This window comes from Ictidomys tridecemlineatus, chromosome 6, assembly GCF_052094955.1.
Source record: "Ictidomys tridecemlineatus isolate mIctTri1 chromosome 6, mIctTri1.hap1, whole genome shotgun sequence".
NCBI classification, from domain to species: domain Eukaryota; kingdom Metazoa; phylum Chordata; class Mammalia; order Rodentia; family Sciuridae; genus Ictidomys; species Ictidomys tridecemlineatus.
This window is the reverse complement of record NC_135482.1, coordinates 4,164,450-4,181,869: the sequence shown is the minus strand read 5'-3', so window position 1 is coordinate 4,181,869 and position 17,420 is coordinate 4,164,450. Positions and strand designations below refer to the sequence as shown.

General features: G+C 66.8%; 1 protein-coding gene across 4 annotated transcripts in view; it reads left to right on the top strand.

The window, feature by feature from the left end:
- Positions 1–17,420, top strand: part of Shisal1 (shisa like 1) — a 93,527-nt gene that overhangs the window by 20,036 nt on the left and 56,071 nt on the right. The window contains exons 1-2 of one of the 4 annotated variants that reach the window (XM_078052578.1): positions 789–1,518; positions 2,046–2,176. The exons of 1 other annotated variant lie outside the window; for it this stretch is intronic. In XM_078052578.1, coding sequence (XP_077908704.1) covers positions 1,466–1,518; positions 2,046–2,176 — 184 coding nt within the window. In that variant the 5' untranslated portion in view covers positions 789–1,465. Of the gene's footprint in view, positions 1–788; positions 1,519–2,045; positions 2,177–14,985; positions 15,126–17,420 lie in introns of those variants that run through there. 2 more of the 4 variants (XM_078052574.1, XM_078052576.1) reach the window with 2 other exon arrangements.

Here is a 17,420-nt window from a genome sequence, read left to right as displayed (position 1 = left end):
CACACTGTGGCCCTGGGTCTCCCCTCCCAGAAGCCTCTTGGGACAGCCTGACCCACCTGTCCCCAGGCCCCCAGACCCAACCCTGGTCGTGGGGCCAGCTCAGAGCTGCCATCCCCCCAGAGGTGACGGAGGAGGGGACAGAGGTGGGAGGCCGCAAGGAGAAGGGGACGGCCTGGTCCCAGCCAGCAGCTCTGGGGGCCAAGCCCTCCCCACTACCCTCCCTGCCCGCTGTGATGCTGTCGGGTCCCTCCCCCTAAGATGGGCGATGACCTGCCCCCCGAGGGCTGCTGTGGGATCCCAGTAGGTCACATCGAGTGACCGGGTGGCCCTGAAGCAGCAAACCCCATGTCTGGGCTCCTGTCACGGGATTCGAGGTCTCCCCGGGGTCGGGAGCCGGGCGGGAGCTGGAGTCCTTTCTAGGTGACCGTGAGGCCGGCCACCAGCCACCTCCCCGTGCTGGAGGACAGAGTCCAGGCGAGGGCTGGGCTGGCCCCCAGGGCTCCGGGCAGCGTCCTTCCCGCCGGCGGCCCTTGGGATGGGCAGCTGTGTCCCCCACCCCCTCCTGCAGGCGTCGCTGTGCCTCTCGTGGCCTCGTATCTGACCCCGTCCCTGGATTCAAGGCCGATCCTAATCCTCGTCTTAAGGAATGACATCTGCCAAGACTCCATTTCAAAATGAGGCCACGTTGGACTTTCAGGGTGGACGTGGACGTGGGGGAGGACATCGACGCCCTGCGGGAGCTCAGGCGGTATCTGGGGGGGGGGGGGATGGAGGAGGCGCCGCGCATCTAACCTCCGGGGGAGGCTGTGCCCTCCTCGTGGGGCCCTGCCCGGGGCGCCCAGCCCGTGGCTGATCCCTGAGAACCAACTGTGTCCCAGACCCGCCCTTCCCCGAGGCCACCCTGTGAGGCCCTGCGGTGCCGCTGCCCTCACGGGGGCAGAGCCACCGGAAACGGATTCCCAGCGTTCCAGGCTCCGCCGGGCCGTGAGGCAGCCTCCGCATCTGGTCTGGATGTTGGAGGAGAAGTGCCCAAGTGCTTCCATGCCCCACAGCCCTCCGGGAGGACAGGAGTGGCCAGAGGGAGGCTGGGGGACCTGGGGACAGCACTCCACCCAGACCCCTCAAGGGCCCTGTCCCTCGAGCCTCCGGGTGTGGTCCATAGAACCCACAGAGTTTGCTCTGGGCTGGACCCTCTCCTGGACCCAGCCACTCTGAGAATCCTCCACTGCCTCAGAGGCTCCCTGAGGGCTGGCCTCAGGGCCTTTGCACAGGCTGCCTGCAGCCCACCCTCAGCTGGTTAGTTCCAGCTTCTGGGTTCAGCCCGAATGCGCTTGCTCAGCCTGGGCCCAGCCACTGTGAGCTCTTCTCCAGGGCCCCATGTTCTGGTTTCCAGTCACATTGTTCACGATGACATCTGCCCTTCCCCTGAGGGACCGAAGACTCCTGGGAGAGCTGGCTCCTCTCCATGCCCTCTGCCCAGTGCAGCACCTGCTGCAGAGCCCAGGCCCTGGACATCTGGTGAGCCCTGGCCAGGGGTCCCTGGTGGCGGCGGCTTGATCTGTGACGTCAGACAAGTGGCATTTTTTGAGCGTCATTTTCTCCTATTGGCAAAATGGGGCGATGGACCCTGGCCTGTCCACCCCCATGACCAGAGGGTCCTGCGGCTCAAGATCATCTTATGGGGGCTCACCTAGGGGCTCCTCTAGGGAGTGGACACGGGGGCAGAGTCCCTGTCCTCCTGGAGGCCCCATCTGTGGGCAATAGACAGCCGACAGCAGGGACGGCGAGTGCAGCGGGAGTGGGCGCCCCGGGCTGCTGCCCAGGGGGTCCTGCCCAGAGAGACCCGGAAACACGTGGCCCAGCTGCAGCCCCATCTCCAGGTCCCTCCAAGGAGCGGGGGACTTAATCAGGCGGGAAGCTGTTGCCAGCTGTGTCCACTGCGGCACCACACCAGTCCCCTGCCCGCGCAGATGAGCCTGGAGGACGGGGACGCGCCCCGCCCAGGAGGGCACCCGTCCAGCGGCTGATTATCCCTCTGCACTCAGCCAGGGGCCTATCGAGGTCAGGCGCTGGGCGGCCCTCTGCCGTGGGCTCTGCGGAGCAGACTGCGGGCCCTCTCCCGCTGCCGACCGGGGTCCTGGCACCAGCTCCGCGGGAGAAGTGGACAGAAGCACAGGTACGGCCAGTGGCACCCCATGGGGTGTGTGGCGCTGGGAGGCGCTGGGCGGGGGTCAGAGGCGCTGGCCTGGCGGGAGTCCCGACCCTGCCACACACCAGCCGCCCGTCTCGTCCCCCCAGCCTGGCCGGGTGGCCTGGGAGCCAAATGAGGCTGAACCTCCACCTTTGGCGTGGACGCCCACCCTCCCCACCCCTCGGAAATCCGGCTTCAGGGGGCGGGTGGGCTCCGTGCTGAGCGGTCTGGCCCGCGTAGGGACCTCCTCAGGACTTCCAGAAAAAGACAAAAAGCGGGTTGCAGGGTCTGCTGTAGCGTCAGACCCGCGTGCGCGGTTTATCAGAGGTCAACCTGTCACTGCGCCGCCTGCATGCCGCAGCAGGGAGACCACACTGGGTCAAATCAGGGGCCGTACTGGTCCCGGCTGGACCCTGCCTCCTGTCAGGACTGGCTTATTCCTCTGGAGCAGGTCCGGCTCTCGGTCGGGTTTGGCTGTGGCAGCCCTCACCAAACACATTACCGGAGACGCCACGTCCCTGGTGGTCCTCCTGTTCCATGCTGGGCTCCAACAGTCAGCTTGTGCTATGTAACAAAGAAGCCCAAATCTTGGGGGCGTCGAGTCACGGTGGTGTCTTTAGCTGGCCATTCTGGGGCTGCCTGGGACGTCCAGGGTCTGGCTGAGCATGGCCCCTCTGTGCAGGGCTTTCTCACGCCCCGGGGCTCGCTGGCAGGTTGGCTGGTGGTGGCATGACCTAGGATGGCCTTGCTCATGTGTCTGCCGAGAGGAACACCTGGTGTCCCTCTCCAACTGGCTGGCTGGGGCTCATTTACTTGGTGGCCTCCGTGTCCCACATGCAGTCTGGGTACGAACCCAGGTACTTAGGGCTTTCTAAGCCCCTGCTGGCCTCACACTGAGCAGGTTACACGGCTGAGCTCCGTCAGTGTGGGAGGGAAAGGTCCAGACCAGGGAAAGAGGAAGGGGAAGACGATGGGGCCATTTTCAGTCTGTGATTATCTTAGTCTGTTTTCTGTTGCTACAATAGAATCCCCGAGACGGGGTAATTTGTGCAGGAAAAAGGTTTACTTGGACGCCTGGCTCTGGAGGCTGGAAGCCTGTCCAAGACAGGGCGGCTGTGTCTGCTGAGCGCCTTGTGCTGCTTCCACTCACGGCAGAAAGCGGAGCCAGAGCCGAGGGAGAGACGCTCAGCGTAGGGGTGGCCTCGCCAGAGCCACCCGATCCCACGGGACTCACCCAGTCTGCGGGAGGGAAGCCCCACTCACCAGGAGGCACTGCCCTCCACCAGGGCACCACCCACACCAGACCCGGCCCCAGCGAGACCCGGCCGCACGGGGACCGGCCTCAGCTCTGGGGCTGCCTGGGACGCCTGGGTCAGGCTGGGCAGGTGGAGACATGTGCGCAGAGAGGCGTGCGCGGTGCTCTGTCGAGGACTCGGTGGCAGGAAGGGGAAGCAGGTGAGGTGCCGTCGGGGACAGTGTGGTGACACGGGGACACGGGCTAGCACCAGCCATGGTGCCATTAAGAGCCAGTTCCACTGGGTCTGGGTGCCCCGTGCTGGGTGACAGGTGGCCGTCACCGTGGGTGGTGCAGGTGCAGAGGGTGAAGGAGAACGAGGAGGAGGGCGGGGACGCCGGAGACTTCAGAGGCCTTGGAAGTCGCTGATGTGACCGCTGGGCCCTGGCAACGTGGACACTGAGTCCCGGGGGTCCCGGGGTACAGGTGGCAGGCTCTGCCCCTGCCAGGGCTGCCCCCTTCTCTGACCCAGGTGGGATCCTCGTCCTCGGGTGTGCCCTGTCTGCAGGGGCGTCCACGCGCTGTCCTCCCTCCTGGGGGGATTAAATGGGATGGCCCCTGCTGACCTGCTGCCCGTCTCCTCCACCTCCCGCCCCGTGGACAGTCTTCGCGGGGAGCGTCCCGGGGTGGGCAGTGGGCTGCTCCTTAAAGGGCGCCCTCACGGGGCCTTGGGTGGGACCCCCACTGTCAGAGACGGGTGCCCCCACCCCAGGTCCCTCCATCTGCAGGTGGGGAGCCCCAAGATCAGCACCCGTGACACCAGCATCCGTCAGGGCCACGGGGGTGCGTCCGGCCATGCCCTGGCTCCCACCTGCCCCTCCCCCCAGCTCTGTGGTGCTGGGTGACCTCAGGGAGCCCTGTAACCTCTCTGGGCCTGGGTGGCTGCCTCTGGCATGTGGACGTGATGATGGCCTCCGAGAGGCCCCTGTGAGGCTCCTGGGGAGAGCACGCGCGGCCCTGCGGGGGCCAGGAGGCCGCTGCTCCATCCCCTCCCCTGCTCTCCGCGGTGCCCCAGCCCCCCTCCTCCAGCGCAGGGCCTCAGAGCCGACGGGCAGGGCCCCACAGAGCCCCGTCACTCCCCTGGGTCCCGCGGGAGCTGGGACCTCGGCAGCTGCTCCCCGGGAGGCAGAGGAGCCTCTGGAGCACAGAGTGGCCCCTGCGGAGCCTGGGAGGGTGCTGGCCCCGGGAGGGTGCTGGCCCCGGGAGGGTGCTGGCCCCTGCGGAGCCTGGGAGGGTGCTGGCCCCGGGAGGGTGCTGGCCCCGCGCCTCTCCCGTGCGGCAGGGTGGGCAGGCATGGCCTTCTTCAGCACCTGGCACAGGACACTCAGGGACAGGAATCAGACACGACCCTGCCCACCCACGCACCGTCCCCAGGGCCAGGGTGATGGGACCCTCCGCAGGGGCTCTGGAGGCCAGAGCCGGGGCTGGGCTGGGCGGGGCCCAGGCTCCCTTCCTGCAGAGCTGTGACCCTCGGGCCCACGCGCACAGGGGACTGCTCCAACGTCCAGCTGAGACCGGCCCCAGGCCGCCCGGCTGCGGCGGAGTTTGGGGTGCCCAGGGCAGCCCCTCTAGCGCCGAGGAACGAGCCGAGGGTCTGGGGGCCTGTGAGTGAGTGGGCGTGAGTGTGTGTGAGCGGGTGTGCGTGGCTGTGCTTGCACCCGGGAGTGCCCACATACGAGTGTGCATTGCTGCGTGTGCCCCCAGGCTCCCTCCAGGCACCGCTGGACAATTCAGAGTCCAGGCGAGTCTCACCTTAACCTTCAGACGCTCTGAACCCAGAGCCTCGCCTCCCCCCCCGTCCAGTGAGGCGTGGCCCAGGGCCAGGGACTGGTCAGTTCCCCTGGCCTCCTCCCCCACGCCCTCCCCAGACCCCCCGGGGCCTGGGCGGCCAGGCCTCCGCTGGCCACCCAGGTGGCCTCCACCTGCTCGCGTCTGCCTGGACCCCAGAGGAGGAGGCATGTGAGATCCAGTCTCCCTGGCCAGCGCTGGCCTCTCGGGCTGGCCTTGCTGCCCAGCTCAGCCCAGACTTGATCAGCATACCACGCTGTCCCCTGCCCCACGTCCAGCATGCTGCCTGGAGACCTCCCCTCCACCAAGGCCTGGAGGGAGAAACTGGCCCAGACAGGGACAGACATAACCCGGCCCAGGCAGCAGGGGCCAGCCAGAGCCCAGGAACCCCAGGACGGGACCTCCAGGGGCCAGTGCTTCCCCAGGGACAGCTCCTGGGACAGGTCCCCCACACCTCTGCCTCCCTCCCTGTGCTGACCAGGAGGGGGTCAGGCGGTGGCCCATTCCTCCTCCAGGGCTGGGGTCCCTCCGCAGGAGGTGGGCACCCTGATCCTCATGTGGGTGTGGCCCGGGCTGGTCCCCCTGCCCCCCTGTCCTCAGCAGGGGCTCCGGGCTCCTCCCACGCTGCGCCCCGCTGGTGACCAGGACCGCTCGCCTCTCGGCCAGCCCAGAGTGGACAGCTGGCTCCAGCCCTGGCTCAAGCGGCGCCTGGCGGACGGGATTCCCGGGAGTCCCTGGAGGTGCTGGGTGCCGTCCAGCAGCCGCGGCCAGCGGGAGGAGAGGCTCTGGTCCCGCAGGGAACCCTCTCGCCCTCCGGCAGCGTCCCATGTCCAGCTGGGCCCAGCCCTTCTGGGAGGCTGGGGCTGTCCCAGCAGAGAGACCCTGGGTGGTCAGCATGACCTCACGTCCTGGACGGGAGCCTGGACGCTGCTTGGAGCACTTTCCCGCGAATGTGCAGCCTGCTGAGCGGGAGCTGCTGGCCAGCTGCTGGGGACAGGGACGGGGACGGGGAGGAGGGCGACGAGATCTCCCATCTGACCTGGTGCAGACGGCCCCCACGGTGTCCCTGCCCCACAGCCAGGTCTCCGCGGTTGCCCCTCAGCAGCTCTCCAACCACAGGGCCCAGGGCCTGGTGGGAGGGGAGCCCGTCCACAGTGAGGAGCTGGGCTGGGGACAGTGGCCTGCTGGATCCCGGGGTGGGGTGGCCCACTGGGTCAGGGCACTTGCCCCGGGTACCTGCCTTCCTCGGGCTCTGAGCCCCGCTGGCCCTTGGTCTCTGGATCTGTAAAATGGACCTGAGCAGTGTCTGCCGTGAGTGGCCGGTGAGTCCAGGGCTGGGGAGGGGCTGGCACAGATGCCACGTGGAGCCTGGGGCAGGGTGCTGGGGGGGGGGACGTGGGGACACAGTCCCTGCCTCCAAGGCACACAGGACCTGGAGAAGCTGGCCCGGGGACCTGACCCCTGGTCGTCCTTCAGCGCAGGACAAGGGACGTCGTACTGGGCGCCACTGGGGTCGGGAAACGAGAGGTCTCGTCCCCTCCGTGTGCCGAGTGTGGGGGACGGGACGCAGGGCTTGAGGGACCCCTCTGGACCCCTGCTGGGTCCCCGCGGGGCTCACTCCACTTGCCCTGCGCCTTGACTGCGTCTGCCCTGCCCTCCCCGCAGTGACCCCAGCTCCCGGCTAAGTGGCCGCAGGACCCGGCGTCCTCCAGCCTGTGAGTGAAGCAGGGACAAGGTCCACTTTCCCAGGACGATAAGAGAAAGGAGCGAGTTAATGGCTCCGAGTCACTTTTCAGGGCCAGCATCCTGCCACAGCCACCCCACGCCGGTCCCCTCCGCGCCTGCCTGGGGGCAGGGTTCAGGTCACCAGGTGTGGCTGCTTGGGACGGGTTGCAGGGACCCACCTCGGTGCACTTACCGTGTCCTGGATGGCTCCGCGCCAGGACAGAGCCACCAGGAGCCTCGCCTGCCCAGGTCTTTCTTGGGGTGGCCGATGCCGGCTGGTGGTGATGAAGGCCACTTCTCTCCCCAGGTGACGGCAGGAAGTGGTGACCTCTGAGAAAAATGTGTGGGCACCTCTGGGTGGAGGCTGGTTTTTACAAATGTCCAGTGCGATGTTGGTCCTTAATGCACACCCCTGAGCCTGCCACCCACATTTCCTGGTGTCCCAGAAATCTTGTCCTGACTAGGATTAGAGAAAGCTATACACGACGGTGCCGCCTCCTGGCTCCCTGTATCAGTCTGTTTTCTGCTACTGCAATGAACTACCTGAGGCAGGCTAACCTGGTAAAGACAGGAGGTTTATTTAGCTCAGAATTGCGGAGATTGAAAGTCCAGAGAAGATCGTGTGGCTCAGGCAGGAACCCATGGCAAAGACGGGGGGGGGGGTCCCCACAAAACCCAGGAAGTCTGAGAGGCGGGCGCCAGCCTCATTCTTACAACAAGTCACAAGAACTCAGGGGTCCCAAAGCCCCCTGACCCCTTCGAGGTCTTGCCCCATGACCTGAGGACCTCCCACTGGGCCCCACCTCTCAGAGACCCCAGTGCCCCACACTGCCACCCTGGGGACCAAGCTCCCTGCCGGCGGCCCTTTGGGGACACACTCAAGCCACAGCAGTCCTCTCCCAGAGTGGCTCCCCCCATAAGGTCAGCAGAGGGTGGGGACAGTGTCAGCCCGAGCTGGCCCTGAGCCGCTGGCCAGGCCTATGCCCCGTCCCCTTCCTTGGTGCCTGTTCACAGGGGCCCTGCCCTACGGCCAGGGAGGCCCGCGGTGCCCAGAGCGGCCACCTCCCTGGGAGGACCACATCCTGGGGGTGAGCGGCGGTTCTCAGCGCCTGAGACGCGTCCCCATTTGTCCCCGCTCAGTGCTCAAAGGACAGGCAGGCGGCCGAGTGGCCGAGCAGGGCGGCCAGGAATGGTGGACGCGGGGGGCTCTGGATGGTGCCCACACTGCAGGGCTTCCTCCCGCTGGACGGCGGGGGCAGGGCCCAGGTGTCCCTCTGGCCCCTCTTCCTAGCTCTGGGAGCTGCCTCGAAGGTGGCACAGCCCGGTCCTGCCCAGCCCCTCCCCGTGTCCTCACCTTGGCTGGCTTGGAGAGCGGGGCCAGGGTCACTGAAGGCCATCAGCAGGACAACCGTGAGCCTCTCCTCGAGGATGGGCCTCTGCAGCTGGGAACTCCTGTTCCTTGTTTTTTGTGTGAGGAAGCTCAGAGAAGGCAAGGGGCACCCCAGGGTCACACAGCAGGAGGGTGCAGGAGCTGACGTGAGAATCCCCTGCTGCACCAGGAAGCCTCTGGCCCTGCTGTGCCGCCTTAGGCTAGACCAGGTGTCCTCTGAGCTAGACCAGGTGTCCTCCTGGCCCCGAAGCCCTCGGGGTCGGAGCAGCAGGGCCCTAATGTGCTGCCTGTGACGGCCTTCGACAAGCTGTCGGGGACAGGCGGCTCTGAGCGGACACGGAGGTGGCATCGTCAGGACACACGTGATGAACCTGCAGAGACTGAAGGTCACCTGACGGAGGTGGCTGGGCCAGGTCACCTCCCCTCCTCCAGGGAGCTCGGGGGCAGCAGAGCTGGCGCGGCCATCTGGGCTGGCGCTGCCCGGCTCCTGCTCCCTCCCGCCAGCCGCGGGCACAGGGCAGCGGTACTTACAGGGCGCGGCGCGGCGGGAAGCTCAGCTTCTCAGGCTGCTCTTAGGTCCCCAGGGGCCAGGCATGGAGGAGCAAGGTCACCTGCTTGTCCCAGAGAGGGAAGTAACGGCTTCAGCCGTGCCCACAGGACCTGGCTGCAGTCCGAGGGCCAGCAAGGGGTCGGGGTGAGAGGACGGTGCTGTCCCCGAGGCCCTGTGGCCTGTCCTGTTGGCTGTCATTTAGACAGACATGCGACATTTGGTCACTGTGCTCTGGCAGGTGCCAAGGTCCTGGGGCAGGCCCTGGTGGAGCCCTGTCCCTGTCGCGCCCTGGCTCCTGGCGGCTGCCTGGCGCAGGGCGGGACCCACGTAAACCTGTGGAATAAACGGGTCATCCGCGAAGAGCTCCTTCTGAACCTGGGGGTCGCACTGCCCGGCGGGAAGGTGGGCACAGCCGGACACACACAGACACCCCGCAGGCCTCCGTGAGCCTGTGGGGTGGCCCCGGGCGAGGACCCGTCCCCTCTGAGCCTCGTTAGGAGTGAGGCTGGCCGGGAGGGGGAGGGGCGGCGGTGATGTGACCTCGGGGGCTTCGGTGGCAGCTCTGGGAAGGCCTCAGGGTGGCGGGTGCTGGGCAGGGTGGCAGGCTGGCTCTGGGATCTGGGGAGGAGCTGCCAGGAGGGACCCCGAGGACGTGGCCTGACGTGGCTGCCGGATGTGTGACATCGAGTGACCAGGGTTGGTGTCCCTGGGCTGTGCAGCCAGAGAAGGGCTCAGGCCGGGAGGGGACAGGTGACGACTGTGGGCACCAGGTGGTGGGCATGTGAGGGGTCAGGGGAGTGAAGGGGGTTGGGGACGAAACCCAGCAAGAGGAGGTGGAGACTCAGGGGGCCGAGGCCACCAGGGGCCAGCCCCGCTTCCCGAGGGGGTGTCTGATGGGTGGGGAGGCCCTTCCCGCGGGGGGACAGAGAAGCAGGTAACCAGGCTCCCACCGCCTGCCCCTCCCTCTCCCCTCCCGTCTGCCTGGCCACCCGTCTGCCTGGCCACCTGCACACAGACCCAGTGCCCACCGCCCAGCCCAGTTCCCAGCACAAAACGGGCTGATCAAGGTGGAACAGCGTCCAGCAGCTCGGTGGGCGCCGGCTCTCCGTGTCCATGCCCGTGGGCTCCACACCTGGGGACCCAGCCCAGTGCAGCTGGTGACATTTGGAATAAAAGCTCGAGTGTGCGGGACACTCTGCGTGTTTGGTCACCATTCCTTAAACCCCGCGAGAGCTGCCGTCACAGGAGCCGAGGCGGGCACTTCAGGAGGCCAGAGGCCCGGGGCCGAGGGCTCCACAGAGGCTGCGCCCTTCTCGCTGGGGCCTGAGCACCGTGGCTCCGTGGCGGACTCTCCTGGTCACGGGCTGTGGGAGGACCTGGCGCCTCCAGGCACAGCAGCCACAGCGACAGTCATGCTACCTGAGCCCTGCACTGACCACTCACCCGTAACCCGTCCAGCCACAGCCACAGCCGCTCCAGTGTCTACCGCCCGTCCTGAGCCCTCCACCCACCGCTCCTGGCCACTGTCCATGCCCCCTGCCCGCCCCTCCCCCTGCCTGCCCTCCACACATGCGCAGGGTGTGGCCGCGAGGCCCCAGACACGGGAGCCACGGCCTGCCAACGCGGGGCCTCTGCTCCAACAGCCAGAGGGCAGGGGAGGGACAGGCCATCAGAGGGGGCGGCTTTCTCCCCACACAGTTCTCCGTCTACAGGAACCAGGCTGCGGGGCTGTCCCCACACCTCCGCTCTGCCAGACGCTCTGCTCCTCTGCAAAGCCACCTTGCCATCGTCCCCAGACAGGGCCGTGGCTGGGGCAGTGAGCTGTGACTGGTTCTGGGACCCTGATGCACAGTGCTCCAGGCTGAAGCCTCCGGCCCACCTGTGGGCGCAGGGGCCAGCAGAGGGGAGGCCGGCAGAGGGGAGGCCGGCAGAGGGGAGGCCGGCAGGCGGCGGCCCTTGTCACGGCTGCAGTGACCCTCCTGGCTGGACCAGGCGACTTCACACGTCATTATCTGCCGTGGGAAGAGCGGCCGCACTTGGGTGCAGGGAGAATTAATTAAAGCTGGGGACGCTCTCCAGGCCAGGCGAGTGACAAATGTGCTGGTTAATCACGAATCGGGGCCAGCTGCTGACGTGGCCAGGCTGCACCGCGCCTGGAGAGCCTGTAGGGGCAGCCAGTGGTCCCTGACCCCAGGGTGGCCGGCCCAGGACCACCCGGGCAGCTCCACACACGGTGCAGCTCTGGGCTGGGCCCCGTGGGGGGAACTGGGGTGACCCGGCCAAGCTGGGAACAGCCTGGTCCCCTGGCCGTGACGGCCAGGGCCGAGTGGGCAGGATCCCAGAGGAGCAGAGACCCGGTGGGAGCTCACGCTGCTCCAGAAGAGGACAGGATGGAGCTGGGTGGCCTAGGACAGCAGGCCAGAGCCACAGAGCCGTCCAGGACTTGGACGGTCAGACGGGGGTTCGCTCAGCCCTGGGTCCCACTGAGGATGGCCCAGAGGGCCAGGGGTGCAGTCCAGGAGGGAGACGGCCAGGTGTGGGGCAAGGGGCACCCGTGGGGGGGGGGGGGTCCTGGCACGCAGCAGCCCGGGGAGGGGTTGAGCCCACCCAGGCAGGGGTGGGGACCCGTCCGACCCCTGCTCCCTCTTCTGGCCCCAGAGCCCAGGGAGGCCCCAGTGGCCACCAGTGAGGGTCCCCCCCACCTGCCTTCCCAGGTGCTGCCCCGGTCCCTGCACTGGTTGGGGTCCCCACTTTGGAGAGAGGTTGGGGTCCCCACTTTACTGACGCGGGAGCCAACGCGGGCCCCACGAGCTGCTCCCAGCAGCGTTTTCTGACAAGTGGGTGTGCTGGGGACAAGGGTCCCGTCACGGTCAAGGCGTGTCCAGCGCCCGGGACAGCCACTGCCATCAGACATGGGCTCCACAGGGACACTGCGCCACCACGAGGCCAGTCCAGACCACTGTGAGGGAGTGGAGACTCCCACCTTCGAACGTCACGGCCAGTGCACCCCAGGGGCCTGGCAAGCCACAGTGCTGCCCGCGCAGGGCTGGGCTCAGCTGGACAGCGACAGCAGGCCGCATCCGGTGCTCAGCCCTGAGACGGCGCAGTCCCACCAGCCCGAGTCCCGCTGACACCCTCTCCTGGGCCTGACCGAGGGTCTCAGGTCTTCCTGGTGTGGCCCTTGGAGCCATGGGCTGCAGCACGAGACCCCTGGCCTGGGTGTGACGAGAGGGCCTGGAGCCCCGCGGGTCCACCGTGATGTCTGCCTGCAACGTGGCTGCCCAGCACAGCCCTCTCAGCACCTCTCCACGCAGGCCCCGTCCCTAGGCAGCAGGTGATCGGTCATCCCAGGGCCCTGAAAGGAGGGACCCGGCCTCTTTCTGACATGAGGGGATCAAGCCTCGGGCAGGAGGCAGAGCCAGGAGTCTGGCGGCTGTACCTGTCATTTAAAGGGGGACAGACCCAGGTCAATCCCAGCTTGACCTCTGACCCTGGGCAGGTCACATGACGCTCTGGGCCGATTTGGTTATGAGTAAAGGAGAATGCGTAGCAGTGACTTCTGGGGTGACTGCGGACTCCGGAGGCCGTCTGGGTGGCACCACGGGGCACAAGGCACCCCCCGAGCAGAAGCCCTAACAGGCGTTTATTGAGCCAATACTCTGTGCCCGGCCGGGAGAGAAGAGAAAGGCGCACTGGTGCCCCAGACCAACCTAAGCAGAAAGGGCGGAGCGCACCCTTGGGGCAGTTAGTGACCTGCCTCGGGTCAGCGCTTGGACCCTGATCTGGGCTGCAGTCCCCATCTTAGTCTCCTGAGAGGCTTCTGAGGAGGCGCTGTGGTGGCCATGGGAGAAGCCCTGGCAGAGATGCCCCAGTCCAGCCTCTCAGGAGCTGTGTGGCCTTTGGCCCATTACACAACCTCTCTGGGCCCCCTTGCTGCAGCTCGGAGGGGGGGCGTGGCCTTGCCTCCACTCGGGGCATTTCTGTGAGGCGTGATGGTCGTGGGGGCACTTGGTAATCCAGAGGCTCCTGCAGGAGCGGGTGACCACAATCGCTCTTGTCACGGCTGTTCCCCGAGGCCTGTCCAGGAAGAGCTGGGCTCTTGGGGTGGCCTGATGCCCGCACTTGGCTCAAGCATCAATTTGCATCAACTAATTCTCGTCTCTGCTCCGGGTCTGAGGCCCCTCATGTAAGAGGTCAGCCGTGACCGGCCGTGACCGGCCATGACCGTGAGAGCTGCGAGCCCGGGAACACCGCTCAGACACGAGGGTGGGCGGGGCCGAGAGGATCCTGCCGTCCACCCTCAAGCTGGGGGCTCCCGAGGTGCAGGTGGACACTCACGTCCAGCAGGACGGGTGCTCCCTGCCCACTGCGCTTGACAGATGAGGTGGCAAGGCTGTGTGGCAAGTCGCCAGGGGACACTGCCCATGTCACCAGCTGCTCCACGGCTGGGGTGGCCTGGAAGCCAGGCTGCCACCTCAGGTGTCACCTCTCTCCACAGTTCCTCGTGGTGACATAAGGACAGGATGTGACACCCTTGGGCTCTCTGTGACTTAGCTCAGGTCACCAGGAGCAGAGCCTGGTGTCACCGTGTGCACGTGAGGAAACGGAGTCTGGGGAGGCCAAGCCAGGGTCCAGTCCTGGGGTCTCCCGGTGGCTGTCCCCTTCTTCCCTGCAGTGGTGGCCTGGCGGGACCCCAGGCTCCATCCTGTGGGCGTCGGTGAGCAGAGGGTGGCCAGGTCAGCGCTGTGCTGGCCGGAATGTTGTCCCTGCTGCAGCCAGAAGGCCAGGGGACGCAGCAGCCCCGCCACTTGGGTCTCCCCGGCTGGCGGCAGGGTGCTGTCAGGTGGGCCCCTTCCTGGGGTCTGGGGAGGAAACTGTCCCCCAGTTCACTCTGGTGTGGACGGAATCCAGGTCTGACGGGGACCGTGTCAGAGGGCAGCCCCCTCTTGTCCTGCCCCAGGCACCTGGAGTCCAGCCCCTCTCACCGGGGTCTCTTGGGTGCTGCTAACCCCCCCCACACACACACACTCTGCTTTTAAAGAGCTCTTGTGAGGTGGCCGGTGCGCCCAGTCACCTCCTGGTCCCAAGGTCAGCTGCTCAGTGCCCTTGTCTAACCCACAGGCTCCCTTTCACCCTGCAGCAGCGACTCGAGGTAGCACTGGGCAAGGCTGGCGGGGCTCAAGGCGGCCCTGCCTGGGCATCTGCCAGGGCCAGAGGAGGGAACTTGGGCGATGCACGTGGCCAGGAGGGAGGCCGGCTCTGGAGCAGGGAGGAGGGGCCTGAGGCTGAGTGGCACTCCGTGCAGAGAGCTGTCTCTGGCTCCGCCTCTGTGTGCATCTGGCCCGGGGAGGCCCCTGGACCCATGCCCAGCTCCCTGCACCTGCATGCCCAGGTCTCTGGGACAGTTGGCATCTGCACAGGGAGCCCTGTCTGCACCTGAGGACCACCCACATCCTGCAGATGAGCTCGCAGGGCAGGAACGGGGCTCAGGCTCAGCATCTGTCACTACAGCCTCAGGACCCTGGCCGCCCTGCCTCCAGACACGGGGGCGGGGGTGGGGGGGCGCAGTTCCTCCATCATTTGGGAGAAGGGCAGCTGGTCCCCCCTGCAGACAAAGGCACAAGAATGGAGGGGCCAAGCAGGCCCGGCCTCGGCTTCCATCTCCTCCGGGCCTCCTTCCTCCCTCCAGCCAGGTCCTTCCTCGGCCTTGGGTCGGTAAGGAACCGGCTGCACCCCTCCCCCACTCTGTCCAAGGTCCAGGGCGGGCCGGCAGCGGCCCCTGAGCAGGGGGCAGGCCTCACTCCACTGCAGCAGAGCCCTGGGGTCCCTGCCTTAGGTCCTGAATTCGGGTCAGGGGCCTGGAGGTGACATCCCAAGACCATGAACAGGAGGGAAGGCCTGGAGGCCCGGGAGGTGGGTGACCGCTGCCCCGGAGGGAGCGCAGGTGGGGAGGCGGGTCCCCTGCCCCCCAACCCTGTCATGGCCCCCAAGCCCCGCCCCCGGAGGCGGGGCTTGGCGACCGAGGTGGAACGCCTGGGGCCCAACTTGTAATTAAATGGCAGCGATTTTGACGTGGCAGGTGATCTTCTCGGGAAGCCTGGCTTTAAATTTAGCTCCCTCCCCAGCCAGCCCTTTGAAAAGGCTGCGCTCCTGGAGACGGCATGAGTCATCGGCCGCCCGCCGCCCGGTGAGCAGCGGCGTCTGCGGGGGAGCGGCTCCGAAGGCAGGGGAATAGTAAATAAGGCCGGGGCGGCCGCGGGGCGCACCGCGCAGGGCTGGCGGCAGGTGCTCAGAAGTGGGGCAGGGGACTGTGCGGGGGAAGCCAGCCGGGTGGCAGTGCCACTCCCTCCGGCCTCCAGGCCCAGCCCCCTGGACCCAGCACCGCCCTGCTGAAGGGTGTGTGCCCCCTGGGCCGTGCGCCCCACTCCCGCAGGTGCAGGGGGAGCTGGGAAGTGCTCCCCCAGCCCACAGACAGCCTGGAGTCCCTGGGTGCCGTCTTTTATGGCAAGAAGGGAAAATGCCCTTTGTCATAGGAACTGGGTTGAGGGCGCAGAGATGGGAGCTCAGCTGGGGTCCCTGGGTGGCCCAGGTGGTCACATGGACCCTCCTGAGGGAGGCAGAGGACTTGGACCCCAGGAAGCCCACAAAGAGGAGCAGAGGGCAGGTGGAGATGCAGGCCTGGAAGACTACAGTGATGCCGCCACCAGCCAAGGCCACTGGGGCCACCACCAGGAGCTGGAGGGCCAGGGGGGCCTCCCTAGACTCGCCGAGGAGCTGGCCCTGCAGAGAACCTGGGCGGGGGGACTGGCCATGGCCTCCCGCCTCCAGAACCGTGAGGGGTAAACTCCCGTCTGTTTAGGCCCCAAGTTCACCTGGTCACCTGGTCAAGTTCGCCCAGCCCTGGGGCACCAGTGTACAGAGGCTGGGAAAAGGGAACCCAGCCCAGGGTCACCTGCCCACAGTCACCTGGTGAGTGGCCAGGGGAAGATTCACACCCAAACTCACCAGTTCCAAAGTCCCTGGCCTCCAGGAAGAGCAGGAGCCCCTTGGGGGGCTGGGACCGAGAGAGCTGCAGCAGCCCCCCTTAGGGCCAGTCACAAATCTGTGCCTGATGTGGTGACACCTGCTGGGGAGAAGCAAGGTGGGGCCCAGGGGCACCGTGGAAGGAGGGACATGGGGTGTGAGGAGGCCACAGGGCCACCTCTGGGTGATGCACAGGAGGCCACCACAGGTAGGGAGGGATGTGCCTGTCCCCTGGAGAAGGGGCAGGCAGAGGCCGCCCTTCCTGCTGTCACTGGCAGCCTCCGCACCTCCCCTCCGAGGCTCAGGGCCCTGCTCAGGCCATGGGGGCCCCTGGGTGACACAGCTTTAGGGGTCCCCTGAACGCACCGCACACACAGCTCTCTCACAGAGAGACATACGGCCACCACACACATGGAGAACACACACACACACACACACACACACACACGCCAGCGCCTCCATCACACCCCCACAGCTCACCCTGGCCAGGCTCACCACACTCCATACACACAATCGTGCACACACAACCGCGCACACCGTCCACAGCCCACTGCCTCCGGCCCCTCCCCTCCCTTTCACTGTCCCCTGGCGCCCTGGCCAACATCCCAGGCTCTGCCTGCAGGGAGGGAGGGGACTGGCCCTCTTAGCACAGCCTGAGAATTGAGTTCCGGGATCTGCTGCACCTCCCAGCCCCAGTCCTGCTCCCCTGGGACCCCCACCTGCTTCTTCACCTCTCGGGTCCTTGTCCTAGGCAGATGGTCACGGTCCCCTCTGGGGATGGCCTGCCAAGGGCTGGGTGAAGTCTTCTTCGCCTGTCCTGTCTCAATCCTTGGACTTGGAGGGCGGAGCTCTGCTCTGTGCCGTGCCAGGCCGCGAGAGACCCTGCTCCAACCCTCTGCCCTGGCTGCCGCCTCCCCATCCTCCCGGTGGCCCTGACCTCACTAGCTGGGGTGTCTCTGGTGCCCTCTGGCCATTGGTCAGGACCCTCGCCTGGTCCTTGAGGTAAGTTCAGCAGCTCAGACCATGTCCCCTGCAGGGGGGAGGGCACAGATGCCTGTGTGACAGATGGGGAGACCCAGGCACCCCACTGCTGCAGGCTTGGAGGATGTGCCCTGGCACCACTCTGCCCGCCAGCTGGGTACCCTGGCACACAGCCAAGCCTCCCTGAGCCCCGTTATCCCTGAAAGGAGCACTGAATGCAGCTGAGAAGTGCCAGACGGACCCCCAGCTGCTCCGGATCAGCACTGGGGTCTGCCTGCACTTGCTGAAACTGGTTCACACAAAACTAGGGGGCAGCCCTCCCAGGCCCGCCCTTCCCCAGTGCTGCTGAGGGCACCTGGGAGCCAGGGAAAGTGAAGGGCCGGAGCTCAGAGGTCAGGCATACCCAGGTCCAATTCTACCCCCTGCCAGCTGTGTGGCTCAGAGTAGGAGCCTAACTTCTCTGAGCTCAGGTTGCCTT